The sequence below is a fragment of the Rhineura floridana genome, chromosome 1, assembly GCF_030035675.1.
Source record: "Rhineura floridana isolate rRhiFlo1 chromosome 1, rRhiFlo1.hap2, whole genome shotgun sequence".
Taxonomy (NCBI): domain Eukaryota; kingdom Metazoa; phylum Chordata; class Lepidosauria; order Squamata; family Rhineuridae; genus Rhineura; species Rhineura floridana.
The window spans coordinates 252,382,468-252,406,861 of NC_084480.1; the positions used below are offsets into that span (position 1 = coordinate 252,382,468).

General features: G+C 40.3%; 1 protein-coding gene across 1 annotated transcript; it reads left to right on the forward strand.

Moving 5' to 3' along the window:
- Positions 1-5,547: 5,547 nt before the first annotated feature.
- Positions 5,548-24,198, forward strand: RNF138 (ring finger protein 138). The gene is given in 9 exon segments (XM_061597927.1): positions 5,548-5,930; positions 5,933-6,032; positions 7,254-7,380; positions 10,021-10,186; positions 10,908-11,023; positions 12,248-12,319; positions 18,673-18,778; positions 19,702-19,809; positions 23,082-24,198. Coding segments are annotated over 9 exon segments (921 nt in total). The 5' UTR covers positions 5,548-5,873; the 3' UTR covers positions 23,151-24,198.
- Positions 24,199-24,394: the final 196 nt, after the last annotated feature.

Below are 24,394 nucleotides of genomic sequence, written 5' to 3' on the forward strand. Positions count from 1 at the left end.
AAGATGGTGGCCGAGGTTTCCCTAAGGGGCTGAAGCCTCTGCCACCATCTTGGTTGATGGCAACAATGCTCGCGTGTAGCATGCATGCATGCCATCGACCAAGATGTCGGCAGAGGCTTCAGCCCCTTAGGGAAACCTCAGCCGCCATCTTGATTGATGGCAAACTGCAAAAAACAGCGGAGAAAAAGGTAAGTGAAGAGGGGGGATGGCGGGTGGTTTGGAAGCTCTTGTCCCGGGATCTGTGGCTCCTGTCCTGCTTCCACGGATTGCGGGCCCCCAAGAGCTCCGGGCCCCTAGGCTTCAGCCTACTAAGCCTAATGGATAATCCGGCCCTGAGCTTACCCTACATTAGCCAACATTCCAGCTCAAAGCAAGCTGAGCCAAACATAAGATGAAATGATGTGGGAGCTCCAGTGTCTTAAGGTTTGGACTGTGGGAAGAGGAAGCTTCCAGTAGAAGCTAGGAACACAGGTCTTTCCATTTCTTTTGTTGGTGTAGATACACAGACAAATAGCAAGGGCTAGTGGCAGTTACTCATATCCTGGCTACTGTGTCAAAAGATTACTGTGACAAATAGCAGTCCAGTGCTGGGGGAGTGGCACATGATTAACCTGACAGTTATCATCCCTCACAATAAAGAATGCTTTGGAAGACTTGCCAGCCGAAGGTATTTGCTATGTTACTTACAATCTGTGGGGCCAAATCACTGTAGTTCACAGGTCACATTGAGTACCAATACTGCATGTAATACTGAATAGTAATACTGAATACTGAAAGTAATAATATAGGAACAAAAAGACTGGATGCTTACGGAGATATTTGATTAAAGCCAGCCAAGAGTAAGGTTCACTGCAGCCATTTTTTCCTAAAGTAGCAGAATTATTTGTTTCAGGTACACTGCATCCTTTTGAAAAATATGGTCTTGTCTAGGTCCTAAAATCTGCCTGCTTAAAAATGTGTATCTCCACCCTTCTCATCAAGAGATCCTTGGGTGACAAAGATACAATATCCATATACTATGTGTATATATATGTATATGAGAGCCAGTGTGGTGTAGTGGTTAAGGTGTTGGACTACGACCTGGAAGACCAGGGTTTGCATCCCCACACAGCCATGAAGCTCATTGGGTGACCTTGGGCCAGTCACTGCCTCTCAGCCTCAGAGGAAGGTAATGGTAAAATCACCTCTGAATACCGCTTACCATGAAAACCCTATTTGTAGGGTCGCTATAAGTCGGAATCGACTTGACGGCAGTCCATCATCATCATCATCATCATGTATATATTATATCCATGGATGACTATAACACAAAAAACATGTCATACAGAATAATCCTAAGGGGCTGCATCTAAAAGAGCATCCTATACCAGTAACCCATACAATAATAACCTACAAACAAAAATCACGCCTGCTTTTGATGACAAAGAAAGGGTACAGCTGTCTGCATGGATAAGATGCCAATGCCATATTTAAACTGATTAATTTAGCAGAGTTTGCTCATTGATCTCGGAATTCCAATTCTAAAGTTTCCTTGTACTTAAGCAGTCAGATGTCTGGTCTAAAACTTACAAGTTCTCTGTGGTATCTATGTGGTGTAGGCAAAAGATCAGAGACTCGGAAGACTGCAGTGTGGAGGTGAAGAGAGGAGAATGTGCAGAAGGGTCATAGCTCAGTGATGGAGCATCTGCCTTGCATGCAGAAGGTCCCAGGTTCATCCTCAGCATCTCCAGGTAGGGCTGGGAGGGAATCCTGCCTGAAACCCTGGAAAGCTGCTGCCAGTCAGTGTGGACAATACTGAGCTAGATGGACGAAGAGTCTGATTCAGTGTAAGGCAGCTTCCTCAGTTCCTGATACCAGGATGGAAGATCAGGTAAACAACCTGTTCTTTTACAGAACTATTAGTAGCAAACATAAAACTGAAGCTCCAATTATGTTTTGTACTGACGAAGATTGGGAATCACTCCAACCATCCTTGCCTCATGTAGACTCCTTATGCAGCACAGCAATGTCAAGTATGAGCTTCAGGAGAAAGTGATGCTGACCCAGTAACACCAGTGGTTGTAATTATGCCAGGTCCCAGGGTGAGCAGAGGGGCCATATCACTGTTAATACTGGAATAAACAATATGTCTGTATAAGTTCTCTGTTTTTGTGATTTATTTGTTGAAAATCATATTAAGAGAAATAAAAATTGCTAGGGTCATTTATTTTCACTAAATGATTGGTTTAGAATGTTTTACTTCAAATAAAATTTCTTCATAAGAATTTGCTGCCTAGTGTCTTTTTATATTTTGCCTATTTCAAAGGATAAAAACTTACATGATTTGAATGATCAAAATCAGTGCTGAGTTCCACAGGTACTTCCAACTATTCATTATATACTTTTTATATATCCCTTTAAAAATGAGCAATGCAATCTACACACATATATGTGCACAAGGACATATACTTAATTCTGTGCTGTGCCACAGTCAAATAAAATCAGACTGAAAAAACATTGAAAACCAGACTACTTTATCATATCCAACATATGCCTTAATTTAAATTGTTATGTGACTTCAAGTCAATTATGACTTGTGGCGACCCTATGGATCAGTGACCTCCAACAGCATCTGTCATAAACCACCCTGTTCAGGTCTTGTAAATTCAGGTCTGTGGCTTCCTTTATGGAATCAATCCATCTCTTGTTTGGCCTTCCTCTTTTTCTACTCCCTTCTGTTTTTCCCAGCATTATTGTCTTTTCTAGTGAATCATGTCTTCTCATGATGTGCCCAAAGCATGAGAACCTCAGTTTCATCATTTTAGCTTCTAGTGATAGTTCTGGTTTAATTTGTTCTAACACCCAATTATTTGTCTTTGTCGCAGTCCATGGTATGCACAAAGCTCTCCTCCAGCACATTTCAAATGAGTTTATTTTTCTCTTATCCGCCTTTTTCACTGTCCAACTTTCACATCCATACTGTACATAGAGATCAGGAATACCATGGTCTGAATGATCCTGACTTTAGTGTTCAGTGATACATCATTCCATTTGATGATCTTTTCCAGTTCTCTCACAGCTGCCCTCCCCAGTCCTAGCCTTCTTCTGATTTCTTGAAATTGTCTCCATTTTGGTTTATGACTGCCGAGGTATTGATAATCCTTGACCAGTTCAATGTCCTTATTGTCAACTTTAAAGTTACATAAATCTGTTGTCATTACTTTAGTCTTTTTGACATTCAGCTTTAGTCCTGCTTTTGTGCTTTCCTCTTTAACTTTCATCAGCATTCGTTTCAAATCATTACTGGTTTCTGCTAAGAGTATGGTATTGTCTGCATATCTTAAATTATTGATGTTTCTCCCTCCAATCCCGCTTTCCGTATGATATGTTCTGCGTACAAATTAAACAAATAGGGTGATAAAATACACCCGTGTCACACCCTTTCCAATGGAGAACCAATCAGTTTCTCCATATTCTGTCCTTACAGTAGCCTCTCGTCCAGAGTACAGGTTGCACATCAGGACAATCAGATGCTGCGGCACCCATTTCTTTTAAAGCATTACATAGTTTTTCATGAAATACTGTACATTAAACCTTGTTTGAAGTGAACTCAGTTTGAGTGGAATAGGCTGTAGCAACTCATTTTTCTTGCCACATAAAATGAAATGCACTATATTCTAAAGGCTACATTATTTTGCGCAAGCCATTATTTCCCCAGTTTGAATAGAATTTGCATTAACATGACAGATACAAGAGTATGGGTTAGACAATTCTGCACTTTAATGAGAACTGACACTTTCAAAGGAAACCATTCCCAAAATATTGAGAAGTGTGACAGTTCTAGCTATATTTTAGTCCCTTGAGTGGGAGTGGATTAGAATTTAGAATCTGAAATTATGAGATCAGGAAATGTAACAGATTTAGTGTTCTTTTTACTAAAGAGCAATCCTAAACACAACTGGGATTTTTCTTTTGGACTCAGTGAAACTTATTTCTGAGGGAAAAAATCAAAAACAATAATAGCAAAGTACCTTTATTAAAATGTCGCCAAGCCCAAGAAGCCTTAGCTTTCACCAGAACTCTTCTTTAGTCTGGATGCTTAGCAAAACAGGCAGGTCAGAGAAGGTGGTGCTGAAACCTTGAAGGCTGTAGTTTGTAACAGTTTTAAGATTATGTAGAAATGCACTGTTAATGGATTTCTTAGCATTATTGTAAACCAATAGCAAGTAGGCTGAGACAACCAATAATTTCACAAAACTAGCAAATGCAGATGGCTTTATATTAAAGCTACTTAAAACAGCTTGCATTCTGGAAGCCCAGATCCATTCCTTGCTGCCATTAGGCATGTCTACTCAGAAGTAAGCCTGAGTTCAGTGGGACTTCCTCCCCGCTAAGTAGGTATAAGCTCAAAGCCTAATTCTGCCTTTTCCCAACCTAATAACATCCCTTCATTTTGTCACATACTTTGCCTCATTTACAGCCATATATTCTTACCTAGCCCTTCAAATCCTTTCACTTCTAAACTTAGGCTGGTAGGAGAGTGAAGGAGCAGTTTCTAATTCAGATCCCAGCATTCAGACTCTGTTTCGTTGTCTTACGTGTGTCTTTGTTTTCTGTGCATTGAAGGCATAGAAACCTATCCATTCATCTCTCCACAACGATGGCTTATGCGGTTAGTTTTCACTTTGTATCATGCAAGCAGCCATTAGAGGGCACTCACAATGTTCACGCCTCGTTAAAGAAGCAGAAGGGAAATGATCTCGCTGGCTTCCCAAGCGGTTGTAGGTAACTTCTCAAAATACCGGTCTCGCCTCTCTTGAGCGCTGCCTCTCAATTGAAAGTAGACTCATATAGACGTTGGCCGCCAAAGTACAAATCTCCGAAGTGACAAAGAGCTCCAGAAGTTTAGAACGTTAAACTATTTCCATCGTCGCCTCTTTGTTACAACAGCGAGAGACCTGCTGGGGCCTCAGATGACCTTTAACCCAGTACCAAATGTCCGCAAAACTTGTTTTATTCACTTCATAGAACTTTTTTTAAAAGGCATATCCCGCGCGTCTGTAAAAATTACTTGAGGCAATTTATTATCATCATCATCATTTTATTTGTATGCTGCCTTTCCACATAAAATTGTGCTCAAGGCAGCTTACAACAAGGTGAACAAAAATACATCTCAAAAACAATTGCAAAAACAATCTCCTAATAACAAAAAATAATAAAACAGGGACATAAATATAAGCAAAAACAACTTTTCAACATTATGAACATAATAAAACATTAAAAATACTAAAATGCAAAGTTAAGCTATGCTGAGCCTTATGCCTTTTAGAGTGCCCCCATAGACATAGCAAATACAACCACTTGCCGTAAGGCACATCCAAGTTTTAATTACAAATTTTGTAATGTACTGTTTTCCCGAGTGGTCAGGACACAGAATGGAACCATTTTTGTTCTCTTTTTGTCCCCTACCCAAGCCTAGAGGACTAGACTAGAGGCTTCAAAGCGCAAGTCTATGCATGTTTACTCAGCAATAAATTTCACTGCTCAGTGGGGCTTACTCGTAGATAAGTGAGCACAGTTGTGCAACCTGAGGGTGTATGCCGTCCTAACAAGGGAACGGTGAAATCGTCGCGGAACGTAAAGAGCCCCGTTCCCGCATCTTCACGCCGTAGAAGGCAGCAGTGAAATCACAGGGCTTTGCTCCCAAATAAACGCGCACGGGACCGCAACTCAAGCCTTGAGCGAGCTTGCTTGCGAGAGAACGAAACGAGAGAGCCAAAGACGGCTTGCAAGTCGCCTCCACGCAAATTGCTAGAGGGAAGAGACAGCCACAACACGGACGGCGACTCTTGTTCAATAACAATTCACGCCGGAGGGGAGGGGGGGCTATTACCATGGCAACACCAGCTGGCCTGTTGGGAAGAGGCCGCCGCGGCGGCGGCCCAAAAGCTACATGGAGAGCGGCGGTGGTTTGACCGGCTTGGGCACGGAGAGCCCTGAAGATCCCGGCCCAGCCCCGAGGCTTGCGATCAACCCTCCCGTTCTCCCGACAGGTAGCGGCAGTGGTTCAGGGCAACACCTCGAGGCGAAGGGCGGGCATGTTTCAGGGCGGGACTTGCCTAGTGAGGACAACAGAGCGGAAAAGCCGCGAGCTGAAGCTGGGTTGAGGCGGCTCGCGCTTTTCTCCCCCGTTTCCTTTGACTATTTTCCCTCCCTGTCGGCGCAGCGCACAGGCAGTAACGCTCCTCCCTCTTGCAGCGCCGATATCGCGACGACGGTATTTCATTTTATTCTGTATTATAAACAGAATATTTATTATTTTTAATAATGATGTCTATTATTTATATGCGGGTTTTTCAGTTTTAAAAGTTTCCAAAGTGGCGTCCTACCGAAACAAAGCCAACAACTTAATTCTGAATGTATTTAAAAGAGCACTACAATTGCATAGAGAATTTTATGCGTGAGGCTCACCTTTAATAGTACAACCCAAAGTGCTTTTTCTCAAAAGTGAGTCTACAGTATTTCATCGGTAAGTAAGTGCGTTGGGTCGCAACCTCAAAGGCCAAAGGGCAGGTGAAACAGGCCGTTCATATTTTGAAAGTGGCAAGAGAAGGGGACAGGCGAATCTCACCGGAGGGTGTTACAGAGTTATAGGGCCATCCCTGTAAAAGGCCTTTGGTAGAAAATGACCTCGACAGAAACTACGATACAGAAGAAAACGCTCAGATCAATGAGGTCCAGACCCACTCCCATCAGCTGCGACCATCCGCCAATCCTTTTGGAACTGCTGGGAGTGGGAGTCCAACAACATCAGGAGGATAGGTTCTCCATTCCTGATTTAAGGTTTTATAATCCTCCTCTAAGCTATAGCAGTAGGGGCAAAATAACCCTGGCTGATAGTAGGTAGTTCTCATTCTGTACTGCAGAAATTAAACTTACCCTTGCCACTATCAGAAATTACTCATTTCAGATCTTTGGACCATTAATTTTAAATATTGGGATACACAAAATCCCGGGGAAGCTATAATTTCTCACAGTGGAACCAAGCTAAAAAGTGTGTTTGTGTCCCAAGTCTTAGTCATTTCTGTAGTCATATGACTTAAAGGTCACCCCACTCTTTCTTAGTACTCTTTAAGGGGCAAGCTTTTATAGCCTCAAAAAGACAAGGAAGAGAAATACTAAATAATTCAAAATGGAAGGGGCAAACACTTGTCATGTTTCAGGTTCCCAGTACCTAGTATGATATATATTATATTTTCCCATTGCTCTTTCAGAAGTACCACAGTTAGCTGCGATGAATGAGGAACCTGCCATTATTTGTTTCAATGAAGATGATTATTACTGTCCTGTTTGCCAAGATGTGTTCAAAACACCTGTGAGGATTTCCATTTGTCAGCATGTGTAGGTATCTGTGTCTCTGGCCCAGTTTTCACTGTTTTCTCCCTCTAGTTAAAAATTTTCTCTGTTCTGTCCTGCTCTTCCTATCTGTTAGATATTCTTCATTAAGAATATATATATATAGATATAGATAGATAGATAGATCTATAGATAGATATATATAATTTCATTTATTTATTTAGGTTTATGTTCTAATCTTCACTTTTAGGGAGAATGATTTTAAGGTTTGCTAAACAATTCATGTAATTTTACAAGTGCTTGTACTCTTGTGTATACAGACACAGTATACTATTTCTTGAATAACCACTACAGAAGTCCTCCATGCAGTTTGTGCTTGCTTGTTAAATGCATCTGCTGAGCCCTTTTGAATTCTGTTTATTCCCACGCACAACAAATATTTGAACATTTAAGCTTTACTAAGGATCTTCTGTGTTGTAACCCAAGTAAGCTTAAAACTAATTAGAATGGAAACCATTCCAGGGTTGGAATGTACAAAAAAAATAGCCTTGCTGCACTGCATCTCATGGGAGCAATTTTCACAAATTAATTACATGCTATGTGATAAAATACTTTTTTAGAATGTGTTGAATCTTTTGTCAATCAGTTTCACTGGGTTCTAGTATTATGACAGGGGGAGAAAATCTCTCTTCACTTTTTCCACCCAAGCATAATTTTATAAACCTCTTATCATGATTGCCACCCATCCACTCCTATTTGCCTTTTTTCTACACTATAAAAGCCCCAAATGTGATAGCCTTTCCTCATTGGAAAGGTGTTCTAGCCTGCTGATCACTTTGGTAATTTTCTTCACGATTTCCAGCAATATAATATTCTTTTTCAGATGAGATGACCAGAACTCTACACACTATATCTGGCTGCACCATATAAAGGTGTTATGAAAAGCAGTTGTATTTTGAATTCCTTTCCTATTATTCCTGGTGTATAATTTGCCCTCAACAGTTGGCATGCACTGTTCATTTTGCTCTCCATAATGACCCCTCTTGGTTAGCAACTATCAGTTTTGACCCCATGAGTATATATGTGAAGTTAGGCGTTTTTGCCCCAATGTGCATCACTTAGTTTGAACCTCATTTGGCATTTTGTTGTCCATTCACCCAATTCTGAGATAATGTTTTGGAGCTCTTTGCAGTCTACTTGGAATTTTACTATCCTGAATATATAGTGTCATCTGCAGATTTTACCACTTCACTGCTGTCCCCAACTCTGTTATCATACATGACTTCCCCCAAAGAATCTTGAGAACTGTTTACACATCACAGAGCTGCAATTCCTTGCACGCTTAACAAAATATTGTTCCAAGGATTCTTTGGGGAAGTCGGGTGCTTTATATGGTGCATATGCAGCTTAAATAATGAGTACCGTATATTCCGGCATATAAGACTGGGCGTATAAGACGACCCCTAACTTTTCCAGTTAAAATACAGAGTTTGGGATATACTCGCCGTATAAGACTACCCCTGCTTATGACATGCAAGTGATGTACCTTACCGGCGATTGGCTGGTTGTTGTATACAAAGCCTATCGTGCGAAGGCAAGAATGTCTTTGAAGTCAAGACTAGGGGTGTCAGGCCCCTCCCATTCTCCAGTTCATTCTTGCCTTCGTACGAACAAGATTGAGATCCTATAGCGTAGCTGTTTTTTCGTCTTTGTTGTGTATTTGTCTGACAGGGTGCGGAGGTAGTGTACTTGTGTGTTTCCCAAGTCCCTCCCTTCCCCGTCTTTATTTTCACTGCTTTTTTCAGTTCATTTTATTTCTCGGGCAGTTTATTTTCCCCGTTGATTGTCTGACGGCTCCTAGAGCGACCGCGGCTACGGGTCTCTACAGCTTTGTCCGTTTCCAAGTTTTTCTTCCCGAGCTCCGTCACAGTCTTGGGAGCTCGCGACTCTCCCGGAGCGGCTTTTCTCAGCTAGGCTGCCTCGAGCCACGTCCTGTGGCGTCGTTGGAGAGACCGCGGCTGCGGTTCTCTCTCAGGCGGGAGCTTGCGGCTGCGGCTCCCTGCCTTTCCTCGCCACCCGATTTTAGTATTGCCGCCCACAAGAGCCTGCAGCTGCGGCACTCTCGTTAGAGTGATTTTTTCCTCAGATGCACGCCGCAGCTTTAATTCCGCCGCAGAGAGCTCTGCAGTCGGCTGCGACGGCTGCCTGTCCCTGCTGATTTATCCTTCTCAGTTTTCTCCTGCCAATCCCTTCTGGGATTTTTGTTTTTTCAGAGCCGCTAGTGCAGCTATCGGCCCCGCGGCTGCTCCTGCGAGCCTGTGCTGGGTAGTTTCTCCCCAGTTCAACAGCATACGGCCGCCATTACCCCTTCTTCGTTATTTTTTGACTTAATTTTCCCGCTCTTTTTCAGCACCCGGCGTATAAGACGACCCCCGACTTTTGAGAAGATTTTCCTGGGTTAAAAAGTCGTCTTATACGCCGGAATATACGGTATATTGTTTATGACAGCATGGCAATAGTGTGGCTGTAATAATAACAGGATTAGAATTTCACTGATAAAAAGAATGGACTGCCTTCAAGTCAATCCCGACTTATGGCGACCCTATGAATAGGGTTTTCATGGTAAGCAGTATTCAGAGGTGGTTTTTTTTGTATTTTTGTATGCATATTTATATTTGGGTTCAGGTTTTGCAGGAAATGTTTCTTAATGGCAATGAAAGAAGGTGGAACACATTGCCCACTGTGCAGAGGCATTGTAACCCGAAAAGAAAAAGCATGTCCCAACAGAGCCTTAGATGTTGAAAACAACATGAAGAAGTTGGTGGGAAGCTGTAGATGCTGTGACAAACAGGTAAAATAGATTCTCAATAGTTAGTGTTAAAAGTTGACAGAGGCTAACATTCTGTATGCTTATCTAGGATTAAGCCCCATTAAACATAGTGAGACTTACATCTGTGTACACACGCATAGGATTGCAATGGTGGTGCATCATCATTTGCTTTTTCATTATGAAGACTCTTACAAAAGGCTGACTTTGAATAACAAAGAAAAATTGTGAGCAGGTAATGATATAATGCATTCCCACACTGTTTTTTGTTGTGAAAGTGATTTTTGGGAGGATTCTCAGAAATTAAAATGCAGTAGTGCTGAAATAGTCTTGCAGTCATTCCTCTATTTCCAAGGCTGTTATACCACTATACACTTTGAATGATTTGACTTGAAGCTAAAATGATCCCAGAATATAAAAATGGGAAGCTAACGATGTATAATTAAACTTTTTTACCCTGTCTTTTGTGAACATCAAACCATAGAATATTTTGGAGTTTTGCTAGATGTCACCAGTTGTTGTGTTGGGCTCAGTACAACAAAAATAGTGATAAGATCCATGAGAGAATATGTATTACTGCCTAGCTGAATGAGGTTCCGGTGTTGGCAGTCAAGGGAATTTTGAAGAAAGTTGCATAAACTATTTGACATGATTTTTCTTCATTAGTCACAGGAGTAATTTTTTTAGATACAGCATTGTCCATAAATGAGAATCAACTCTTAATGAGATGCAACTTTATTTACAGATTAGATTCTCTCGTATGAGACAGCATTATAAATCATGTAAAAAGTATCAAGATGAATATGGTGTTTCTTCTGTAATCCCAAGCTTAGACATATCTCAGGATTCAACAGGAAACAGGTAATTCCTAACTGCAAGTATCTTTATATATTTTAAAGCTCACTTTTTTTTAAAAAAAAAAAAAGGTCAACACTAGCATATACGTTTTAGATTTGGCATGGGAGAAGTTGTTCAACAATGTAGCTTAGGATTTCTTTGCAGTATTATAACGTGATGGTTAAAGTGTGACAGCAAAGAGGATTACTTTTCATAATGGCATCTCCAAATGAGAACTTTCTAGAGCAGTATTGGAATGACCATTTAGGCTTTGAAACACAGTTCTGATTATGAAATGTCAGATGCTCAGATTTTTCATTTAAATCAACAAATTATCCTGTCTACTGAAAGCTTTTCTTTCATTTGTAGAGCAGGCTCTCGACTTCAGGTAGTCTTGGTGTGGTGCGGACAATGCCCACTGGCCCCAACCAGTCCTACCTGTGGCAGCATCCATATATTTTCTCTGCTACTGGTTTGGTAGTGACATCATCACTCACTGTCCTCAGACAACCTTCAGTGGTAGCACTTTTGAATGGAAGCTAAGCTCAGCTCCCATCCATGGTGCCCCCCTCCATTTACTCAAAATGCAACACCCCAGCCCATAGATCTGTGGTGGAGTTCCTGTTCTTGGAATTCTTTGTGAACCCAGACATTCTCTCTCCAGATAACAAGACAAATTTCTCCAGTATTGTCTTATGTACCTCAACCTTGAAAGCTTTGTCACAGCACTTTAGGTTGTTTTAAAAAACTTTTTATTTTCATTTACAAACTTCTTCTGTCTTACCTAGGGAGTCACTTGAGGATATAGAAACCAGGCCCTTTTAAAAAGAGTAGGTGATCTTGCTTCGCTTCCAAACTGATAAGAACTCAACCCCCACCCCAGCGTTTCCTATTACAGGGAATTCCATAGCTACAACTACAGTGATCCTTGTGAACATAGCATCTGGGAAAGGGCCTGAAGGAATTGCAGAATTTTTTGTTTCCTGTCAATTCACATTTCTGTTCCTTCGCTCAGTTGCAGATGTGTTGCATATCTGAGGACAGTTTGAAAGTAACTGCATGGGACTGAACTGGCCTTTTAGTCTCCTAAATATTAGTCTTATTCACATCATTTATGCAATGTTCCTAAACATGCATTTTTTTAAAGTCCCCCTATTCTCAGTGGGATTTATTTATTCATGATGCTACTTTGGATTGCAGTGTTTTCTGCATTTAATTTGAAAATAAATTCTCACCCTTTGTATGCAGTTTCAGGAGTGACTCTTCTACTTCGGAAATTGGAGACAATTCTAATCTACATGTTCCTGAAGAAGCTACAAGGTAGAATAACCTTTGAAGTCAATAACTGTTTGGTCTTAGATACTGGTTCTGTCATTAGGGGGAAGGAGTGGCAGCAGATGAAAGGAATCTTTGGTAACAGACAAGTTTCAAAACAAGTACCATAGTCCAGTGCCACTGATGTGTACTCATGGAGGGACTTAAAACTTTGCATATCTGGGTTTGCATGAGGAAATGCTTCCTGGTTATTTCAGTGTCAGGGCTTGTTCTCTGCAGGTATGAGATTATCTGGTGACAAAATGAATGGGTGACTCTTTTTCTCACTAGAACTGTATGCATTTAGAGCCCCAGAGAGTTTTGGACTGGTGCCCATTTGGCTGACTTCATCTACATTCAGGTCTTTTCGTATTATTATATGCTGCAGGCATGGAGAATTATACTCTTATTTCAGTGACCAGAATGTTTGGTATAAAAGCGGTTGTCATCCTGTTTAAACACTGGTGACCCTTTGCTTAAAAGCAGCACATAGCACATCCCAGTAAAGTTAACTTTCCTCAAACATACTCTAAAACAATACCGAATTCAAAACAAACATTTCTATATTTGCATAGTCTGCTGTTTCCACTTTTTTAATTTTATCAAAATTCAAATACCAATTGATAAAGATAATAAATATCCCTTGGCTGGAGAAGTCTGTAAAATATTTGGGAATTTGGATCACCCAGGACTTGACACAAATGATTAAGGTCATGATAAAGTATATCAAGAACTGAAGTCAGAATCCCGATATTGGAGAACATTGCCATCATCTTGAATGGAACAGATATCTGTAGTAACAGTGAATATATTACTAAGATTAATATTTCTATTTAACATCCCTTAGAAGAGAAACAATGGACAAGCAAATGGATTTATTATATTTTGGAACAACAAGATCCAAGATAATATTTATCCATTTTCTTTGTATACATTATTGTAAAAGGGAAAGGAAAATAATATGAAAAATGGAAATATATTTTTATTTATTAAAAAAGTATGTTTTTTCTTCTCTTCTTTAAAATGCATACAAATCTGTATAATTTTTCCCTTTTATTTACTAACTGTATTTTCAATTGTTACTGTGTGATGGAAAATTAAATCCTGTTGATTAATCTTGTAAATCTTTTTTTAAAAAAACCTTCAAATATCGGGTGTAAAGTATTAAACAAATTTGTGCCAAGTTAGAGAACTTATGGTAATAGTACAGAATATATCTAGTAAGGAACTCTGGCCTCTACCACTGAACAGAGGAACAAGAATTATTGGAAAGGCGCACCTTCTTCCTCCCAGGAAGAGCACCACAGCAAGATGGCCAGAAAATGAACAGTTGCAGGAAGCCTTCTTCCTCCTTTGATGCCAGAAAGAATTCTGCTGTAATTACTAGTTGCCATGTGACTCCAAAAGCAAGAGAAAGGATACTCTGGCCTTTGCTGCCAACCAAAGGAGCAGTGGTGCTGGGTCATGTTTTCATTTTTTTTTTTAGTGTTATAGGCTGCCCTGGAGTTCAATTGATTGAAAGGTGAGCTATAAATAAGATTTAGGACAGGAGAAATCAGGAACATGGAATTTGGCTGGTTTCTTTAATGATAACACTTCAAAGAAAATAATTTTTTGTATATTTGAAGAAGTGCAAAGGAATGTGGAATGTGGTTCACTGCAAAAGCTGCTGGTGATAGATTGTAGCAGGGCCGGTTCTAAAGGGCAGCCAGGTTGGGCACTGGCCCGAGGGCCCCGGAGCTACAGGAGCCCCTGAGGGGCCCTCCGCTCCCCTTCTGTGATCTGCACCCCCCCATGCCCCCCACTTACCTGTCAGTTGGCTTTTTAGCATTGCCCTTAATGAAGATGGCGACTGCAGCTTCCCTAAGGTACTGAAGGCGCTGCTGCCATCTTAGTTGATGGCAGAGATGCACGCGCGTAGCACGCACGTGTGCCATCAACAAAGATGGCGGCGGAGGCGGCTTCATTCCCCTTAGGGAAACTGCGGCCGCCATCTTCATTAAGAGCAATGGTAAAGACTAGACAGGTAGGGCCACACACACGCGCACACGGGCCAGGGCAAGCTGATACCCGAGGGTGCCTGGAGCCGGCCCTGGATTGTAGGGAGGGGTAGCTCCTGCTAAAGACTAGCCACACTTTTAAAGAACACTTGTTAAACTGAAAAATACACAGCATGATTTTCTTCCTACTATATACTCTGTTTTTAAAAGATGTTTTTAAATTTGTATATTTGTTTTAATGTTTTTAGTTACTGCCCAGAGAGCTTCAGCTATGGGGCGTGCGTGCGGTTGTGTGTGTGCGCGTGTGTGCATATAAATAAATAAACATGCCAACAGAGGGGGAGAGAAGCTAGGGATTAGGCTGATGTTTATGCTGCAACCTTAGGCACGTTTACTTTGATTCTGATGGAATCTATATCAGTAATGTTTGTTTCCAACTAGATGGGGGTTTGCCGCCATGGCACCTGTGAAGGGCTTCAGTGGTAGCCCAGAACTTGAGCTTTCATTTTTTTAAAAAAGTAAATCTCTAGCCCTTCTAGAAAGAAAGTAAATGGAGCAAAATATGCAGGTACCTTTCTAAATGGTTTTTGAGAAATGAGCCAGCCTGGCTGCTTCTGCGTTATTAGCCAGTAAGTAAAGTTAGGGCTGTAACTGATGAGTGAGTTGCTTGGACACCAGGCAACAGGACTCCCTGGGGTCCTAAAGAGCTGCTGTTTACCCTACCTTGTCTTTTTTTCTCCTTGGAATCTCCATACTTTGCCTGTCCTTTCTCCCTAACAATCAGGATGCATTTTTTCCTGTGCTGGGTTTGCCTGAGATCAAGTAGTGTCTAGAAGTTATTTCAGTAAATATTACGACACAATAAGTGTGGGTGAATGTTAAATAATCCCTGTCTCCCAAAAAGTCAAATGTGAAAACTTTGCAGAGAGGCTTAGGCATGTCTCCTGGTTTGCATGAGCTAAAGACCAGGGACTCATTAAGAATTCACTGTATAGTTAGGTTACAGTTATATACAGGTCTATTCTTTGTGTTTAATGGAGCTTACTTCCAGGTAAGTGGGAACAAGATGGCAGCCTAGGTTGGCATTGGGGAAAAACAGGGTTCTTGTGCCTTTCACAGCTATATGTCAGACAGAAATTCAATAGGTCAAGCCTTTTCTAGTATGAAATACAATTATGAAAACAGCTTCACCATGACTACTCTTTGCTTTTGGGTTATACCATGTCCCCATGGCAGCCATGTTGTGACTGGTGCCCCCAGCACTCTCTCAAAATTTGAAATGTGCTCCCTGGTCCAGGTTGGCATCCCCCGAACTAGACATTTGTAGGATTGGGCCACATACGTTCAAATGCAATGAAACAATGGTAATAGATTAAAAGGGGGTGTGTTCAGACTACTTCAGATGAGTAGACTCAATGTTCATTTGAGTCCCACTATTTATTTGCTCATTTCTGTGAACTGTAGTAGTGAACAAGACAATTTCACAACACCTGTGCTTTGATTTTTTTTTAAATGGAGACAGTAGGGCCCTACTTTACGGCGTTCCGCTGATGCGGCGGCTTTCAATTAGGGGAAATTCCCTGTTTTAAAGCCGCTTTTGCGGTATTTTGCGGCATTTTTGCGTGACACGGCCCATTATAGTCAATGGATTCCGCTTTACAGCAATTTCCGCTTTACAGCAATTTCCGCTTTACGGCGGGGGCCTGGTCCCTAACCCGCTGTATAAGCGGGGCCCTACTGTACTAAAAAATGATCTCATTTCAAATTAACTCATTTGAAATGTGGTGTTGCAGGAGAGCTTTGCGCATACCATGGACTGCGATAAAGACAAATAAGAACAAATTAAACCAGAACTATCACTAGAAGCTAAAATGATGAAGCTGAGGTTGTTATACTTTGGACACAAAATGAGAAGACATGATTCACTAGAAAAGACAATAATGCTGGGAAAAACAGCAGGGAGTAGAAAAAGAGAAAGGCCAAGCAAGAGATGGATTGATTCCATAAAGGAAGCCACAGACCTGAACTTACAAGATCTGAACAGGGTGGTTCACGACAGATGCTATTGGTGGTTGCTGATTCATAGGGTCGCCATAAGTCATGGCACATAACAAGGCACGTAACAACAACAAAAAATGATACTGAAAACCACTTGTGGCATGCCTTTGTCATTTTCAGGTCAGGGTCTCAGCAAGTGCTCCAAATGTGCAGTGACTAGTTACTCCTTATGCCTCCTTTTTTCCATACTGTAAACTGTGAAAAGATGCATTCACACATAATGTTAAGTTATGGCTTAGCGCTACATTAATATGCTGCAGCAAGCCTCAGACTTGTGTGCTTCCTCCCTCCTTCTGAATGGGGGATCATGCAAACTCAAGGTTCACTGCATTTGCAGGAAGGGATTCTGAGGAACTGAGACAAATAGCGGTAACAAGAGAGGAAGATCTAGGCTTAATGGAGAATATAAAAACTGACAAATCACCGGGCCCGGATGGCATCCACCCAAGAGTTCTCAAAGAACTCAAATGTGAAATTGCTGATCTGCTAACTAAAATATGTAACTTGTCCCTCGGGTCCTCCTCCGTGCCTGAGGACTGGAAAGTGGCAAATGTAACGCCAATCTTCAAAAAGGGATCCAGAGGGGATCCCGGAAATTACAGGCCAGTTAGCTTAACTTCTGTCCCTGGAAAACTGGTAGAAAGTATGATTAAAGCTAGATTAACTAAGCACATAGAAGAACAAGCCTTGCTGAAGCAGAGCCAGCATGGCTTCTGCAAGGGAAAGTCCTGTCTCAGTAACCTATTAGAATTCTTTGAGAGTGTCAACAAGCATATAGATAGAGGTGATCCAGTGGACATAGTGTACTTAGACTTTCAAAAAGCGTTTGACAAGGTACCTCACCAAAGGCTTCTGAGGAAGCTTAGCAGTCATGGAATAAGAGGAGAGGTCCTCTTGTGGATAAGGAATTGGTTAAGAAGCAGAAAGCAGAGAGTAGGAATAAACGGACAGTTCTCCCAATGGAGGGCTATAGAAAGTGGAGTCCCTCAAGGATCAGTATTGGGACCTGTACTTTTCAACTTGTTCATTAATGACCTAGAATTAGGAGTGAGCAGTGAAGTGGCCAAGTTTGCTGACGACACTAAATTGTTCAGGGTTGTTAAAACAAAAAGGGATTGCGAAGAGCTCCACAAAGACCTCTCCAAACTGAGTGAATGGGTGGAAAAATGGCAAATGCAATTCAATATAAACAAGTGTAAAATTATGCATATTGGAGCAAAAAATCTGAATTTCACATATACGCTCATGGGGTCTGAACTGGCGGTGACCAACCAGGAGAGAGACCTTGGGGTTGTAGTGGACAGCACGATGAAAATGTCGACCCAGTGTGTGGCAGCTGTGAAAAAGGCAAATTCCATGCTAGCAATAATTAGGAAAGGTATTGAAAATAAAACAGCCGATATCATAATGCCGTTGTATAAATCTATGGTGCGGCCGCATTTGGAATACTGTGTACAGTTCTGGTTGTCTCATCTCAAAAAGGATATTATAGAGTTGGAAAAGGTTCAGAAGAGGGCAACCAGAATGATCAAGGGGATGGAGCGACTCCCTTACGAGGAAAGGTTGCAGCATTTGGGGCTTTTTAGTTTAGAGAAAAGGCGGGTCAGAGGAGACATGATAGAAGTGTATAAAATTATGCATGGCATTGAGAAAGTGGATAGAGAAAAGTTCTTCTCCCTCTCTCATAATACTAGAACTCGTGGACATTCAAAGAAGCTGAATGTTGGAAGATTCAGGACAGACAAAAGGAAGTACTTCTTTACTCAGCGCATAGTTAAACTATGGAATTTGCTCCCACAAGATGCAGTAATGGCCACCAGCTTGGACGGCTTTAAAAGAAGATTAGACAAATTCATGGAGGACAGGGCTATCAATGGCTACTAGCCATGATGGCTGTGCTCTGCCACCCTAGTCAGAGGCAGCATGCTTCTGAAAACCAGTTGCCGGAAGCCTCAGGAGGGGAGAGTGTTCTTGCACTCGGGTCCTGCTTGCAGGCTTCCCCCAGGCACCTGGTTGGCCACTGTGAGAACAGGATGCTGGACTAGATGGGCCACTGGCCTGATCCAGCAGGCTCTTCTTATGTTCTTATGTCTTACTCACATAGCATTAAGCCATGCTTTAGTCTTACATCCAAATGTGGCTACTGTACTACCTTAAGTGTTTTGGTCCCATTTCATGCATGTGTGAATTGCTGAAATTAATGGGGAAATTATTGTGGATGAGAGAGTTCCTTAGACATGTTACATGCTGTTCCTGGGATTGTTATCCATTTAACTCTTTCTAATGTTTATCTGTTTTCAGTGGACAGCCTATATTCAAATGCCCTTTGTGTCAAGAAAGTAACTTCACAAGGCAGGACTTATTGGATCATTGTAATGATAGGCACCTTTATCAACTAGATCCAGTAGTGAGTATATCTGTCTCTCTCTATATAGATATAAATCTAAATAGCATGTTAAGCTTTGTAAAAAAATTATCTTTATTTGTATGAATAGGAAATTGGTAGGAAATTGGTTTTTGAAATTATCTTAATTCCAAGATATCAGCAATGGATTCAAAGAGAATGAACCACTCTGTTCTTTCTACAGTGATGCTGGACGTAGGTCTAACAGCTGTAGCATTTTTCCTCTGTGTTCTACCAAATGACATTTTCCACTTTACCATCTCTCTTTGAAACACTTACTTCTGCAATTTTAAAACATGTTTTCTCCTTTGACCTTGGGATTTTATTTTTTTATTTACTATTCAAGAAACTGTCTTAAAAGACTGCTCTTAATATAGGGATTTCATTCTCTTTTTCTCAAGCTGTGGCATAAGTCGTTGCTATTAAACACATTTAAGAGTTCAATTGAAGCATTAAGCACTCAAGAGTGGTTAACTTATGCAAAATGTGCCCTGATTTTATGAATGATATGCAATATTGTTAAAATGGGAGCAGTTTAGAGACATATATTTGGGAGAGGTTATATATTATTTTTTTATGGGAGAGACGGATATTCTTTTTTAAACTTTTTGTCTTAAGCTCCATTTTCCAAGATTAGTTTTGTAAAAAGACTTCTTAAGCACAAATATACAGTAGTATCTTCTTTAGGAACAGAAATATTAGGTGTACTTTTCTTTAAAGAATGTAAAGTATGTGTAGTTAACTTTGTAAATTTTCTCTCTTGTATTTACCTTCCTTCCACTACTATAATTGAGTTTTAAGAATGTTTCCGTTTTAAAGCTTTTCTATATAGTACAATTTAGTTAAGAAATTTATGTGAGCAATTACCAGTATTAAACCAGGATTTTATATACCTTGTATCTTGATTCCTTCTCTCTTTTTTAAAGATCTGTCCTATTTGTGTCTGTCTTCCATGGGGAGATCCTAACCGTGTTACTAGAGATTTTGTTGGCCATTTAAATCGAAGGCATCAACTTGATTATGGAGATTTTATGGTGAGAACCTTTACTTTTCTCTCTGAATTAAAAATGCTAATACTTTTCTCTCTCTCTCTGTACTGGAAAACTGAATTATACCTCAATTAATCTCAGTTTAACTTTGGTAAAAGCACCTTCTGTAGAAGTTCAGCAGATAAAAAAATTTAAGTTGCCTAGATGCCTTGGAAGATCTACAGGTGCCTTGGTTGGTTGTGGAATCTCTTTCTGAGGTAGCTTTTGAGAAAAGGCTAGAAGAGCACATCTTGGGACTTTGTCTATTAAAAACCATTCTCTTCAGCATAAAAGCTTCCAGAATGGCTTACAGCTCAATAAAACAGCTTACAGTTTAAATGTCAAGAGACAAAAGGAAAAAGGGATGGAGAGGGGGAAAGCAAACTCAGGCTGTGAGCACACTAGTCACCTATAGCAAAGCATTTCCATTGGCCACACCTGGAAGGGCAGCGAGTTGATCTGCTAATCAGTTGTGAAATCTGTTTGAAGCTGATTTTTTAAAAACGCACTGGAACTGAGCCCACCAGGTTTTACAGTTAAAAGGGAGGTGGAGATGCACTGGAACCAGTAGAACAGGAAGTGTGTCTCTACCCTCAGCCACTGTTCTTAAAGGTCATATAACAACCAGCTGGAATAGAAATAGCTCAGGTAGCATCATGGAATGACTATTGCTAGTTGAGGGAGAGCTAGCTGATCTCTCAGCAGGCCTAATGGAACAGTCCTGCTTCTCTTCTCTGGTCTGCAGCCTGATGGCATGGCTGCAGTGATAGCTGGGGAGAGCCAAAGGTAAGTGGTGTGTCAGCAGGCCTAATGGGGTGTCTTGGGTACAGCATAACCTTGAAAATAGGATAAACAAAGTACCTTCCAGCTCTTAAGTGTGCACAAGTATATGTTGCTGTGGGAGTTGCTGACTATTCAAAGATAGAACATTAACTTCTACTTTTAACAGTAACTGCTACTGACATTGCATAATAATAGTAGAGACATTTCAGTGGTGTACAACTCTTATTAAAGTTGGAGACAGACAATACAGTATTCATGGGGCATGCTTTCTTCTTACATTTCTATTGTACTGCTGTTACCTCTGGTTAAATAGGTCTTGCAGTTCTTTAAATAAAATACAATTATCTGCAAAATCTGGGTATATACACATGTGAACATGCAGGTGGATGTGATTGCTATATCAGTAAATCAAGCACTTAATGTGTTCCCCCATCTCCTTTCCCCCCTCCTTGTGTTGAAGAATGGCGGTAGCTGTCTAAGACAGGAGAAGGTGGCACCACTTCCACTCAGCAGTTTAAAAGTTAAAAAATGCATGGCTGTATTTTAATTAATTTAAGAAAATTAGCATATGAGTCTATGATAGTGCAGGCATGCTCAGTAAGAACAAACTGTCAGTGTTCTAAAAGCCAGACTCAGAGCTGTTTGGCTTGGCTGATCAGGGGGCCGCACCCACACCAGACCTTTATTCCCTTTTAAACAGTCATGGCTTCCCCCAAGAATCCTGGGAAAGGTAGTTTGTGAAGGGTGCTGAGAGTTGCTAGGAAGCTCCTATTCCCCTTACAGAGCTCCAGTGGCCTGAGAGATATAACAGTCAGCCCCTCTTTCCAGAGAGTTCTGGTGATTGTAGTTCTGTGAGAGGACTAGAGCGTCCCCTAACAACTTTCAGCACCCTTCACAAACTACATTTTCCAGGATTCTTTGGGGGAAATCATGACTGTCTAAAGTGAAATAAATGTCTGGTGTGGATGTGGCCAGGGTCAGCTTTGGTTTAAATTTGGGTGTGAGACTACATGTGTCTGCTACATGTAAAATAAAAAGGTGGGGGAAACCCTGAAAAATAATGATACTGTTTACAATGTTTCCATTTTGGAAAGGAAAGGGGCTTTCCCTGTGCCCACCCACCCAATCTCCTCCCCTCCCTCCCTCAATCCGCCCAAATATCAGAAACAAGATATGTGCTGCGCTGATCTTGTTTTAGCAAGAAGGAAGCAACAATATTAATAATGTTGATACAGTTCAGATATTCACTTTAAGTATATTTGATTTACTTTGCAATTTTAGTGAAGATTCCTATGGAAATCATTTTCTTTTGCTTCTGTTTCTGTGAATATGGGAAGTACAGCCACACGTTGCATAATTTCCACTAAAAAAACCTCCAGAAACAATTGTGGAATAATGGCACTGATTGTTCTGCAGAATAGTTTCCAGTGGATATGAGGATTGTCTCAATTTGCCCAAGATAAAACATTGGGAAGTGAAATATATTCTAGCAAATTTCTAGGTGTGCTCTATGTTTTTAATTGACCATGCCCACCCGTCCTTAAGCGGAGTGATTTAAACATAGCGGCTGAACACATGCATTTTGGGCAGGGCAGGCCAAGTTTGTTTTTTCTAACAGCTAGAGCCATTGCTTAAGTAGCAATGTGTTATAATCAGTCTAATTTTATATCAAAGCTGCAGTTTGATTCAACTGTCAGTTCACCCAAAATAGAAATAGAATATAACCTCCAGTTTGAAACACAAAAGGCTGTCTTCATCATATGACATGGGCCAATAAAAAGGCTTTGAAATTAATAAAAATAAGTTTGACACAGATTTCTAGGATAAATAATGAGAGAAATATAATTTTCTAGATTAGACTCTTTGTAGAAACAGTAGTAACACAGGAACGAAGGAAAGTAAGGAGAAAACCAACAAACATACAAAAAACAATTCTCCATCTTTGAAGATGCAGTCCTGATTGCAAGTGTTGCCACTAATCATCATCTGCTCAGAGGCACGTGTTACCAAATTCTTCCAAGCTACACAGGAAGTGGATTGGACTGTGAAAGATCAACCCAAATTGTGTTTGCATTTTTACAACTTTGTAGGGCAGTACAATCTCTTGGCAAGGAGGTCAGGTCTGCTTCTCTGGTGCATTCACTATATCTGTCCAATTTCCCTGCTTTTTAAAGTTTGATAAAAATAACTGTTGACTATAGGTACATTCTTAAACTGCAAGAGTTTTTTTTGCCTATTAGTGAATTCTCTTATATGCACAATTTTTGGAAGTTCCAGTTTTTAGCAATAAGCCTTCTCACTGCTCTAGAATGTTGAATGATGGCCATCGTTTCTAAAAGATCACTTGTATGATTTAAGATTTAATTGTTTGTTTAAGTTTTTCCATCAGGTGCTCTTTGTTGTAGTAATTAATGCAGAGTACATACTGAAGTCGGATGGAATGTAATAGCTTGATTTTGTTTCTAAACCAATGTTTTGTTGTGGTTTGTGTTTAGAATCCTCAGCTGGATGAGGAAACTCTGTTCCAAAATGCTGTTGAGGAATCCTGTCAAGTGAACCTTTGAAGCCTCCAGTTTGTTCAAAATCATTGCTGTCTGCAAGGGGAGACACTGCATCGGTAGTCTCAGTGTTAATAAAAGGGAACTCTTGTATCCAGTTTAACTGTATAGCAGTTATTGCTTTACTCTGGATTAACTTTATTTTAAAATGCTTTTTATTTAAACTAACAAAAAGCATGTTATTACATTTTAATGTGGAGTATTTTTTCCTCCGCATATTAGAAATATTGCAAATATCTGGCAAAAAATACCACTGTATTTGAGATAAAGCTATTTAGAGACATTTTGTTTTGCTTTGTTATTTTAAAACAGTATTATACCATAGAGAGAATAACTGCACTAGGATGAGCTGAAATGTAATATTGGAATACAAATAAGGACCAGCGTCTTTGTTTGAACAGTTACATCTAGTTAGCACAGAAGAAAAGTACTTTGCATTTTCTAGCATATGTTAAAAATTAAATGGTTTTTCCCCCTAGCCCATTATGTAACTCACAGACGTGCAGGGATTTTCTCAATGCTGTCAATGATCTGTTAAGCACAGGGGCATTAACTGAACCTGATATGAAGTAGCCACAACCCAGAGGCTTGCCAGCTAAGGCATACTGAGCACTACTGGGCCAGTTTCTTATTAGTGAGAGAGAGGTCCTTGCCACTGTGATATTTAGTGAGACATGGGCCTCTAGCCACTCACTTACTTGCAACCTCTCTTAAATTGATACGGTTCATTCACTTTATCAGAGATCTGTTACTTATTGCTGTTAGGACTGCAGCATCATTCAACTGAGAGAGTTTATGGAAACTTCTTCCACCACAAAACTTGGATAAAAATGTAAGAGTAGTGTGCTGCTAATGCTTTGAAAACATTAATCTACTAAGGATGTTTTTGTAGTAACAAAGAGGTATTTTCTTGAATGTACTGTTTTAGGGGGAAAGTAGCAATAAATGTTTTAGAGGAAAACCAAAATTAATCTGATTTTAGATAGACTTTCTGATAGAAATTTCTATTAACTGAACATATCCTGAAATCAAGTAAAATGTAACTTGTTTTGAAGCCTAGCCCTGAAGACTGCAATCATTCTAGTGTTGTTGTTGTTATTATTTACTCATGTGTTTATGTATATACCACATAATGCCAAAATAGGCTACGAGGTGCTTTACAATGTATACAAACTAAATTACACAAACATTAAAATATAAACATCCATAATTAAAATACACAGGAAAAGAATAACATTAAAAGAGTATAG